This window comes from Suricata suricatta, chromosome 10 (assembly GCF_006229205.1).
Source record: "Suricata suricatta isolate VVHF042 chromosome 10, meerkat_22Aug2017_6uvM2_HiC, whole genome shotgun sequence".
NCBI lineage: Eukaryota > Metazoa > Chordata > Mammalia > Carnivora > Herpestidae > Suricata > Suricata suricatta.
The window spans coordinates 57,990,704-58,003,632 of NC_043709.1; the positions used below are offsets into that span (position 1 = coordinate 57,990,704).

General features: G+C 36.8%; 1 protein-coding gene across 1 annotated transcript in view; it reads left to right on the top strand.

Moving 5' to 3' along the window:
* Window positions 1–12,929, top strand: part of LOC115303619 (olfactory receptor 6C70-like) — a 104,469-nt gene that overhangs the window by 44,779 nt on the left and 46,761 nt on the right. Inside the window, exon 6 of the mRNA XM_029953447.1 lies at window positions 640–659. Coding sequence (XP_029809307.1) covers window positions 640–659 — 20 coding nt within the window. The remainder of the gene's footprint in view (window positions 1–639; window positions 660–12,929) is intronic.

Here is a 12,929-nt window from a genome sequence, read left to right on the forward strand (position 1 = left end):
CATTTCTATGTAAGAAATGTAAAATTGCAAGGGTTTTTCTAGACATGTTGAAAAATAAAATACAAGGTTTAGATTGTACTATACAGTGTAGGTGCAGGAGAGCTGTATTTGTTAAATAATTTAAATAAATATCCGTTTTAACTAAAAGCCATGTCCTTTAAAATTCTTAGGTAAATTTAATTTTTAAATTATTGAATATTTTAGATACTCCACAAGAACTTACTTTTAAAAATGATAATGTACAGAACTATTTTGTAAAGTTACTTATTGAAATGTTTATTGTCAAAGTGGTAAGAATATGGTATTTTTGAAATGAAGCATACATCTTATTTGTGTGATTTTATTTCAGTATTTATGTTGGATAAATTTTTAAAATTACAGTACAAGATAAACTATGGTTTAATATACATGTATCGATTTCTCACACAGTCTTTTTCAAAAACATAAAACATGTTTAATTTCTTAAACATGTTCAAGAATCTATTGAAAAATGGGGATATATGATGAGTTTTATTACCTGCCATATAGTTATTAGGTTTTACTTCAGTAGTTTTCCATGCTAAATGATATCAAATATCTTTCGTAGTTCAAATGATTCCTTTAAAGATAGAATTATGTTTCATTTTCTCCAAAACTGAGGTTACACTAAGTATCAGCTCTTAAGACACATTGATGTCACAACTCTGTAAGTCTCCTAATGGATATACCACTATGTCCATTGGCTTCTAGCATAGTGGTGATGAAGCTATTGGTTCCAGATTATCTTCCGTATATGCCAGTCATATTTGTTTTTGTCTATGTCTACACCTACCATACATTTCCCTCATAATTCTCATATAGTTTCTTGAAAATATTTGTAGATTAATTTTAATGAAATCATACCAAATCTCATCTGTAACTCAAAGTAGAAACTACAATTCATTAATCGATCTTGACAATTAATAGGAATATGGCTTATATTGTCAAAACTCAGAAAATTGGATACTTATGACTTATTTGTTTTACCAAATGTAAATTTTAGTTAAAATGTTATGAAGAAATTGAATTCTGCATATTTGGTTTACTTCCCAGAGTGATATGGATTATCAGTTCTGTAACTCTTTGTATACTCTGGGCTCAAGCAAGTATAGCATTTAAAAAAGTGACTGAGGCTTCTCACTGTAGAAGAAACAAATTAAGTAACCTGTATAGTGTATATTAGAATTGGAGGTATCAGTATGCATGCCTTACACATAAACACACACACACACACACACACACACACACACACACACACACACAGTTTTCTGAGAGGGCTTTTAAGCAATAAAACACCAACACGACTAATTCCACATTGATCCCAGAACCACTGCCGCTACATGATCACGTGAAATTTTTCTGGAGAAGGCTGGCACCGGGACACAGTCTCTGCACCTCTGAGTGGCACAGTCCTGCGAGCGTTCCTGGGGGCAAGCTGGTACCAGGCCACTGCTTGGCGAGACCCTTCCCTAGAGGGCATGAGTGGGCCCAAGCCACAAAGACCTCAGAAGTGAGGGGTTTGGAAACACAGCCTGCCTTCTTCCTTTCCTTCCTTCCTTCCTTCCTTCCTTGTTTCCTTCCTTGTTTCTTTCCTTCCCTCCTTTCTTCCTTCCTTCTTTCCTTGTATCTTCTATCTATCTATCTATCTATCTATCTATCTATCTATCTATCTATCATCTATCTATCATCTATCTATCTATCTATCTATCATCTATCTATCTATCAATCTATCTATCATCTATCTATCTATCATCTATCATCTATCTATTTATCTATCTATCTATCTATCTATCTATCTATCTATCTATCTATCTATCTTCTATCTAATCTATCATAGATCTAATAGATCTATGATCTATTATTTTTTTTATTGACAAGCATACTGTTTCTTCAAATTCTAAGTTCTTTAATTTAGGAATGTTATCTTCAATTGTTTTCTTGATCATAATTCCAATATTTATCCCTTTGTATTTCCTTATTTTTTCCTATTTCTATGGATTAGATATCCTTGATATATTCTTTAATCATTCAGTTAACCTTGTGTTGATGTGAATTGCTGTCTTATTTCATTATCATTTAAAATTTAGGTGTTCTAATTTGCTCTTATGCATTTATGCTAATATTGTTACCCATAATAAGTGGCATGATGTTTACATTTGTTTTTGATTTTGTTTTGTTTCACATTTGTTTTAAATTATATTATGCCTTATGCTACCTGGGTGGCTCCATGGGTTAAGTGGGTTGTGACTCTTGGTCATGGTTCCATGATTTTGAGCTGCACATGGGGCTCCACATGACAGTGCAGAGCTTCCTTAGGATTCTCTGTCTCCCTTTCTTTGACCCTGCCCCACCCATGCTGTCTCTGTCTCTCTCAAAATAAATTAAATTATGACTTTTAAGTGAAATTCTGTCATAAATATAAGCAAATAACTAATGCATCTCATCAGTATTTGTGAAGCTGTTTCCATCTCTTTAATTTCACTTATTCCCAAAGTCTCACTAATATGTCTATTTCCACTTGTTGTTTACATTATTTTAATTAGCATATAATGCCTTATTTGGTTTAATTTATTTTGATGCATCTTTTTAAAATTTTTTAATGTTTTATTATTGTTGATACAGAGAAAGACAGAGCATGAGAGGGGGAGGGGCAGAGAGAGAAGGAGACACAGAACCAAAAGCAGGCTCCTGGCTCTGAGCTGCTGCCAGCACAGAGCCTGATGAGGGACTTGAACCCACGAACATGAGCTCTGACCTGAGCTGACTTTGGAGGCTTAATCGACTGAGCCACCCAGGCACCCCTTGATGCATCTTTGCTATTGCTGTTTTCTATATTTTATTTGGATCTTAGATTATGATATTCATTTTGATGTCTTTACATAACGTGTAATCTATATAATTTATACAGTTTTAAATATTATTACTTTCCTTCGTTCCCTAGAAGAATGAAGAAAAGTCTGGGTCAGAAACGGTGACAAGTTTAATTACTTGGAAATATGTTCTATAGTTTTACAGTGAGGGAAAGCACGATGTATGAGTTTGGTTTGAAAGAAAAAGTAGTTTGTTTAAGGTGAGATTAGGATGTATTATTAAATGTCTTTGAGGGGGTTAACATGACTAAATTAAAGGCACAAAGCCATGTAACAAGTTAGATGTTGTACTTAAATACTTAGATAACTTTCTTCTTTCATTTTACATGGAGTCATCAAAACTTCAGCTTCATTGAGAGAAATATAACATTCTTCATGATGTCGTTAAAAGCTTGTTTCACTAGCTTCTTCCCCAAAGTGTAAATGAAGGGGTTCAACAAGGGTACAACACAAGTGCTGATCACAGAAACACCTTTATTTGTGGCCACCTCTTCTTTTGGTGATGGCTTGATTTAGATGAAGATGAAACTTCCATACATGATGGAAACTAAAAATCATGTTGGATAAACAGGTAGAAAAGGCACTTTTTCTTTGTTGGAAAAAAAGAGAAATTCAGAACTGTCCTGATGATGTATGAGTAGGACATAAATACACACACTAGGGTGAAATGAGTGTAAATACATATACAAGGATAACCATTTGTTCTGTTACCCATGTATCTGAACATGAGATCTTCAGGAAGGGACTTGCATCACAGTTAAAATGACCAATGGCATTGGAGTCACAGAATTCAAGCTGGAGGATCAAGCTAAGGGTGGGGAGGGAAGAATGATCATCAAGCCAGACAACCAACAGCAGAGGACTAATAAGGTACACACCCTACTGTTCTTGACTGTCATGTTATGAGAAGTTTACATATGAGAGCAACATAGTGGTCATAGGACAAGGCTGCCAGGAGAAAAAATTCTGTTGCTCCAAAGAGAATAGCAAAAAATATTTGACTTGCACAAGCAATGTAGGTAATGGTATTTCTCCAGTTGATATACTGTGTAGGAGTCTAGGAAATCAGGCAGTGGTAAATGAAACTTCTAAATAGGAGACATTTCTGAGAAAAAAGTACATAGGAGTTTTAAGATGGGGTCCACCCATGTGAGGATGATAACAGTCAGTTTCCTGTTACACTCAAGGAATAGGTGAGAAATAGAAAGATAAAAAGCAGGATTTGCAGGTGTGGGTCATCTGTCAGTCCCAGCAGGATAAAAGTTATTGCTGTGTAGTTTCTCACTGCTGACTTTTGAAATCTACCAGTCTGTGAACATAAAAGAGATTTTATGAAAAGATCAATATTTGAATTCTGTAGCAAAATACGGAATATAAAAGTCAAGGACACCAGTTCACCTTTATTTTCTCATTTCATGTTATAATCAGTATTACTGCTATTCCAATAATCTTCTTGAATATTCCATGGATGAGCAGTAAAGGTTATGCCTTCAGAGTTCATATTACTATAAAACAATCCAATATTTCCTCAGGTCAGTTTTTTGCCCCCACAAAACTTACAAAGGTACTTGTTGATTGTAATTCATTACATGGGTTGGATTTACAAATAAGTTAGAGGTTAAAAAGTTGATGTTACTTAATTTTTACTTAAAAGTTCTTTATTAAGACAAACTTTGGATACATGTCATATCCAGATAACAAGAACATGAATTCTCTTCAGTTATTATCAAAGGATTGTTTCATGGGTAAGATGCATTTTTCATCTTGAAAACAAACAACAATGATGACAAACACAATACCGGATCCTGAGATTTTCCTTTGTCTCTTGATTCTTCTCTGCTTGTACTCCTAAATCTTTTTTTTTAAGTTTATTCATTTATTTTGAGAAAGACTGTGACAGCCCAAGTTGGGGAGACTCAGAGAGAGAGAGGGAAAGAGAGAGAATCCAAAGCAGGCTCTGCACTGACTGCAGGGCTTGTACTCATGGACCTGAGCCTAAATCAAGAGTTTGTCGTTTAACTCACTGAGCCACGTAGGCACCGCTCTAACTGTCATGTTCCCTTACTCACCCCAAGTTGGGGGCCACTTGTCAGTCAGCCCTGGCCAGCAGGGCAGTAAATCCTTGAGGGTTCGTTCCTGAGGGAGGGAGAGAGAAATAGGGCAGGAGGGAGATGCAGAGAGGGAGACAGCGCAGGGTATCTGATCAAGCCTCTTCTTTATTCAGAAAAAAACGTATCTTATAAAGGTTTCGAGGTGGGAGAACAAGGCAGCTGACCTAGGTCGGTTGCTAGGAAACAGGGTTAAGGGATTAAGGCTGGAGTAAAAGAGGAACCAAACTAAGGTTTTTAGCACAGCGCCTGAGGGGCCAATACCACCCTGTCTGTGGGCGATTGATCTTTGTTCTTCTGGCTTCTCCTCTGACAGGGAGTGGGGCTCCCCTGCCTATTTTTGTAACTCCCCTCAGGGAGTGACATATCCGGCTAGTAGATGGCCAAGCAGCTGAATCTTTGCAGCTTCCCACATTTAACAATCTTTTTAAGTCTTTTGAAAAGATACCATTACCTCCATCTTCTCATCTTACCCCTCTTTCGTTTAGGCGTTAAGGCTCGGCAACATGACTTTCATGTCCAGCCCCCCACTGCTCTTTGTAACTAACATCCACAAGAGCATTATTATTGTTGAAACCAATGGCATATTTTTTGGAAGCTATTTTGCCTGGCATCTCTACAATTTATTCAATTTATTTTTAAGTTAAGGTTTACTCATTCTTCAGATGAATTCCATTCCATCCTGATTTTCTTCCAAATTCTATAGCTCTCTGTTTAGTGTCCTACAGTCTCCTCATTTTTTATTTTTCTATGAAGTATTGCTGTGCCTAACTATTGTATCTTGAGACCTTTCTTTTCTTGTTTTCTCTTTGTTCTTCTTCTTACTCCATGTTCTCTAAGGGGATTTCACTTAGTGCAATTGATTATATTGTCATTTATATGATGCCTTCCAAAGGCCGGAACTTTTCTAAATGAAAAAAAATTGCTAAGTGTGCATCATTAGTTGTATGCTCTGCAGATGCTTTACATACCATGTGCTGAAAGTGAAATCATGCTCCTTCTCCAAGACTTCTCTTCTGGTGTTAACTATTTACTGATAAATATTAATCTCTGTCTGTGGCCTACAAGGCTCTTCATGGACAGGACCCTCCTTATTTTTCTCACCTCATCATTTACAAAGTCCTTGCCTTTGTTTCTCATAACTTATGTTCCACAAGCATTGACTACTTGTGTCCTTCATAATTTTCACATGCTGTCTTCTCTGTAAGGTTTATAGTTTGACTAATGCCAGTTGGAACTTCAGGATTCTTTTCAAGTATCAGTTTTCTAAGGAAATCTTCATTTACCCTCCTAGCGAATGGGAGGTGATTATCCCATGTTATTGACAAGCACTTGTTGCTTACTCTCTCTTAGAATAGATCACATGGTATACTTTGGAATACTTATATTTCTTCTCTATGCTTCTCTAAACTTTTCCAAAATAGCAGTTATATTTTTATATATCCTTTTATTCCCTTATTTCTGGCAAATGTAGGTTGATACATAAATGTCATCTGAAGAAAAAATAAGAGTTGTCTATTTACTGAGACTAATTATATTCTTAAAAATTTTTTTCTTAAAGTTTATTTATTTCTAAGAGAGAGAGAGAGAGAGCATGAGCACAAGCTTCAGTCTCTGAGCTGTTAGCACAGATCCAGATGCAAGGATTAATCTCACAAACCATGAGACCATGAAGCTGACTTGAATTTGGCCACTTAACTGCCTGAGCCACCAGCCACGCTCCATAAACTATATTCATGGATGCCTATTCTGGTCAGCATTCTTATTTTTCATATCTCTTTCAAACTGCACTGTCATTTTGAGTACACTTTTACACAGAAATCCAAAGTCTAAACCTTGTAAAGCCTTCCTTTCCAGACTTTTTAAGCTTCTGAGCTAGTTTCTACTTTAATATTTAATTCTCCACCTACTGCTATTGATTGCTTCTGGGTTTGTTTCTAGTAATCTTTCTCCTGTACCTCTTGCTTGTTGGGTACTTAGATTTCTTTTCCATTGTCCAGAATTTGTTGCCCATACAGTATTTCTTAGAGACCACAGTGGTTTTGTTTTCTGCTTTCTTTTCCTCTTTAAAGCTGAAACCACCTATTGTGCGTCTGAAGATTCATTCCTCTCCTAAGAGAAGCTGGACCGTGGTCCCAACTTGGCCCCCCAGCCTCAATCCTCTCCCTCTGATAAGAAGTGTTAACATTTTTAATTAAGTAATTATTTTGCATAGTATTCATTAAAATCATTAGTAATTCACATAGATACTATAGATGGAGATATTCCAGGAGTTAAGAATAGTCGTTGGATCATTTGAGTCACCAACAAACTCTAAGAAGGAAGAATTTGTTCTTTCTCTGCTATATGCCTTGTTATTGCAGAAACTGAGTCTGACACATTGCATACATTCATAATTTTAAGTGAATGGGTTAATATACCTCATATATAATTTTAACTCATTTTTATCTCAATCTTTTAAAAAGTAGAGAAAATTTCAGGCAACAATGATAGCCAGAAGGCTCAGACTGCAGCATCATGAATAGAATTGCCACAAAATCCTGTGATTGTATCCAAGATAGAAGCTATTTCTTCATCTTAGTGATTTACTTCCCCATCTATATCCTAAAGCCTATTTATCTGCTACTGATTCTCTTATAACCTGAAGTTAATTGTCTTTTAATAGTCACAGTATGAGCAGGATGAATTCCATATTCTTATACGCATATTAGAAAATTCATTTAGCTGTCCAGGTGTTTTTGTTTGTTTGTTTGTTTTTGTTTTTGTGCTCTCTCGTACCAATTTCAGTGAGCAATATTCTTTGAGAAACAAATGCTTAAGCATAGACACAAATCAGTAAACTGACTTTGTGTAAGGGAAAAATGGTGTCATCCCATTTCTGCGCCTTGAAACTGGCATGGAGCCTCTACAACTGTCTCATTCAACTTTCCCTTGCCTTACCAGTACTCCTCTTTTCTCCATCTCCTTTTCTATCCATCAATCTAAAGTAGCACGGTATTTAAATCTTTATTTGGACAAACCCTCGAGGTACAAAACATAATAGTGTAGTATCAGAGAACTGCTCTCTTTTGCAGTGAGTCTTATTTGGGAACCAAATACAGGCTGATTATTCTATGACCCAGGATGTGTATTCATGACTGAGATTCTTCGGCTAATGGAAATCTCTGGAGTTTGGAATCAGTCACACTCAGAAAGGAATTCTGATTACTCAAATAAATCATATCCATAACACTCTCCATAATCCTACCCAAATAAATAATAAGTGTCATAATTATTAAAAAGCTGTGGCATATATATACTGCAAAATAGCTTCTGCTCCATTCCCATGGCCACTGATTTCAGCCCCTGAGACCAGACTATGGGTGAATCACAACTATATTATTCGAGAAACAATATCACATTTAGGGAGAATAAAATGCTAATTCTGAGTGTCTTAAGACAAAATATACCAATGTATTTGACCTGCATTTGGGTATTTAAATTTTTTTACAAATTCTAACTTGATCTTTTATCAAACTTTAAATTTAACTGGCTTTTGTTCTCTTTTCCTTTTTTAGAAACACATCACTTTTAATGCTCTTTTCCATTTCATAGTTTATTAAGTGAGGGTGAATATATTTTCCTTTGTAGTAGATAATAATCCTCTCATTTTCCTAACTTATTTGATGTTATTCTCTCAGAAATCTTTCCCCACAAGCAGGGTTAGCAACATTATGGCAAATGTGATGTTTGCAGCATAACCTTTGCTCTCCCTTCACAACCACCTAAACTCCCAACTCTCTCTGATTTGCTTGACTTCCCAAGGTGTACTGGGCTGTGCAGGTGATTGTGAGTGTGTACTAGTGTAAGCTCTGACAGTTGGCTTTGTCTTTTGTAATGCAAGTGCCTAGCCAATAAACACATTTTCAGCCATAGGACTGAATAAAGAAGCACCCCACCCCATACCCCCCCCCTTTTTTTTTTGGTCTTCTGGAACTTTGAATTCCTGCTCTTATGTTTTTAAATTCACCAACCAAGAGGGAACTTAAGACTGGCCCAAAATAGGTGTAGAAGGCTGCAACTGCAATTCTCTTGGACTCGGTTCCTAAATAAAGATGCAACTCTAGACACTAAATTAGAGCACATGCATGTAATTCTATGTCAGGACTTGTTTCCATGCAGCTACTGGAAAATCTGAGCCAAAGTCAGCTACTTAACTGACTGAGCCACACAGGCACCCAGAGTCCCTTATTTTAAATTTGGAAACATATTCCTTTGGTCTCTGTCATGAAGGGAAGAAAACCTATTGTAAGAGAGGAGTACAAATACATTTCCTCTGGGTATTGGAAGACCTCTGATCAGTCTGAGCCAGGAGTTAGAGTTCCTACTCCAAATATAATATTTATGTTCCTCTACTCAATTTTCTGGAGGTGCACTGGGATCACATAAATGAATAAAGGATCCTCAGTAACCTGAGTTCTGATGTCACTAAGGAATCTTTCTTTAATAAACTTTGGCAAAACATCTAACATAGACCACAGCAGGAATGCTGTCCTTTGAGGCAGTATGGACAGCATTAGACAGAGACCAGGTGCCCATTATATAATGAGAAAAAGTGTGCAAGCCAGATTCAATTCTCTACTACACTTTCTGAGGATTTGGATCTATGAGACATTAATAATCAAAATATTTTGTCTTACCTGATCTCCCATGATATAGTTTTGCTTGTAAAGAATTTAATATGGAAATATGCATTGAGAAAAATTACTATATATTCACTGGTATTCAGAATGAATTTTTTTTTTAATCACAAGACTATTTATCTACATTTGAAAAATAGGGATGATATATGACAGACATTCTTTATTCTGCCTACAGACGATGCCTGGTAAGGTCATGTTTACATCGATGCCTCAAAAACATTTCACTCAAGTAAAAACTATGGCTCTGATCCTTTCTTCTGTGAAATATCTACCCCCAAGATTTTGAAATATGTGTGTTAAAAGGACCCCACCTGAAAATATTTTAAGATATTAACTAAAATTTGAAGGACTGGTTAAGAAATGTTGCTTTTGACCAATTATAAAATGAAAATAAAAATTACAGTATCTTGGACGTGAGATGACTGCTTCGAAATCTGGGAAAACATTGTGTGGTTACATATTAGTTGCTTTAGAAGTATGGTTTGATGATTGGAGTTCTGGGCTTAAAAAGAATGAACTTCTGATGATTACAAAAGAAAGATCCTACAGTAAAGGAAGAAAAAATTCCTTGTTGCAAATTGCTTGAGTAAATAAAGCTAAACTCTCTTTTTAAATTAATTTTTATTTATTTTTTAAAATTTACATCGAGTTAATTAGCATATAGTGCTATAATGATTTTAGGAGTAGACTCCAGTGATTCGTCCCCTACATATAACACTTAGTACTCATCCCAACAAGTGTCTTCCTTAATGCCCCTTGACCATTTAGCCCATCCCTCCCTCTACTCTAGAAACCCTCAGTTTGTTCTCTATATTTAGGGTCTCTTATGTTTTGTCCCTATCCCTTCCCTGTTTTTATATATTTTTTGCTTCTCTCCCCTTCTGTTCGTCTGTTTGTATCTCGAATTCCCATTCGAGTGAAATTATATGATATTTGTCTTTCTCTGACTGACTAATTTCGCTTAGCATAATACACTCTAGTTCTATCCATGTTGTGATGGCAAGATTTCCTTCTTTTTGATTGCCAAGTAATACTCCAGTGTGTGTGTGTGTGTGTGTGTGTGTGTGTGTGTGTGTGTGTACCACATCTTCTTTATCCATTTATCTGTTGATGGACATTTGGGGTCTTTTCATACTTTGGCTATTGTTGATAGTGCTGCTATAAACATTGTGGTGTGGGGCACCTGGTGGCTCAGTTCATTAAGTGTCCGACTTTTGATTATCACTAAGGTCATGATCTCACTATTTATGACTTTGAGGCCCCCACTGGGCTCTAAGCTCACAGTAGAGACCCTGCTTGCGATTCTCTCCTTCTCTCTCTGCCCCTTCCCTGCTCACATGCTCATTCTCTCTCTCTTTCTCTTTCTCTCTCTCCAAATAAAAAGATAAACTTAAATAAAACCCAAAACATTGGGATGCATATGCCAGTTTGAAACAGCACATATCCTTTTGGTAAACACCTAGTAGTGCAATTGTTGGGTTGTAGGGTAGCTCTATTTTTAATTTTTTAGGAACCTCCCTACTATTTTCCTGAATATCTGACCATTTTTCATTCCTACCAGCAGTGCAAAAGGGCTTCTCTTTCTGCATCCTCACCAACATCTGTCGTTGCCTGAGTTGTTACTTTTTGCCATTCTGACTGGTGTGAGGTTTTATCTCATTGTGGTTTTGATTTGTATTTCCCTGGTGATAAGTAATGTTGAGCATTGTTTCATGTGTCTATTAGCCAACTGGATCTCTTTTTTGGAATAGTGCCTATTCATGTCTTTTGCCATTTCTTCCTGGGTTATTTGTTTTCTGGGTGTTGAGTTTGTTAAGTTCTTTAGAGATTTTGGATACTACCCCTTTATCTTATATGTCATTTGCAAATACCTTCTCCCATTCTGTGGGTTGTTTTTAGTTATGCTGATTATTTCCTTTGCCATGCAGAAGGTTTTAATCCTTTTTTAAATAGTTTATTGTCAAATTGGTTTCCATAAAACACCCAGTGCTTCTCCCCACAAGTGCCCCTCCCCATGACCATCATCTCCTCCCTCCTTCCCCCTCCCCCTTCCGTCCATGGTTAATTTTCAGTATTCACTAGTCTTCCTTGATCTGTGCCCCTCACTCTCCCCAGCTCTCTTTCCCCCTTCTTCTCCCCATGGTCCCCTGCCAGGTCTCTCCTGTTAGACCTATGAATGCAAACATATGGTATCTGTCCTTCTCTGCGTGACTTATTTCGCTTAGCATGACACCCTCAAGGTCCATCCACTTTGCTACAAATGGCCATATTTCATTCTTCCTCATTGCCATATAGTACTCCATTGTATATATATATACCGCCTCTTCTTGATCCATTCATCAGGTGATGGACATTTAGGCTCTTTCCATGATTTGTAGAAAGTGCCGATATGAACCTTGGGGTACATGTGCTCCTATGCATCAGCACTTCTGTATCCCCTGGGTAAATCCCAAGCAGTGCTATTGCTGGGTTATAGGGGAGTTCTATCGATAGTTTCTTGAGGAGCCTCTACACTGTTTTCCAGAGTGGCTGCACCAGATTACATTCCCACCAACAGTGTAGGAGGGTGCCCGTTTCTCCACATCCTCGCCAGCATCTACAGTCCTTTGATTTGTTCATTTTAGCGACTCTGACCAGTGTGAGGTGGTATCTCAGTGTGGTTTTGATTTGAATTTCCCTGATGATGAGTGACACTGAGCATCGTTTCATGTGCCTGTTGGGCATCTGGATGTCCTTTTTGAAGAAGTGTCTATTCAGCCTCAGCAATCAGACAACAAATGGAAATAAAAGGCATCAGAATCAGCAAAGAAGAAGTCAAATTTCCCTTTTCACAGATGACATGATACTCTACATGGAAAACCCAATAGACTCTACCGGAAGCCTTCTAGAACTGATCAATGAATTCAGTAATGTTGCAGGGTACCAAGTCAATGTACAGAAATCAGTTGCATTCTTATACACCAAAAATGAAGCAACAGAAAGAGAGAGCAAGAAACAGATCCCATTCACAATTGCATGAAAAACCATAAAATACCTAGGAGTAAACCTAACCAAAGAGGTAAAAGACCTGTATGCTGAAAACTATAGAACACATATGAAGGAAATTGAAGAAGACACAAAGAAATGGAAAAACATTCTGTGCTCATGGATTGGAAGAATAAACATTGTTAAAATGTCATTATTACCCAAAGCAATTTACACATTCAATGCAATCCCCATCAAAATTGCACCAACATTCTTCTCAAAGCTAG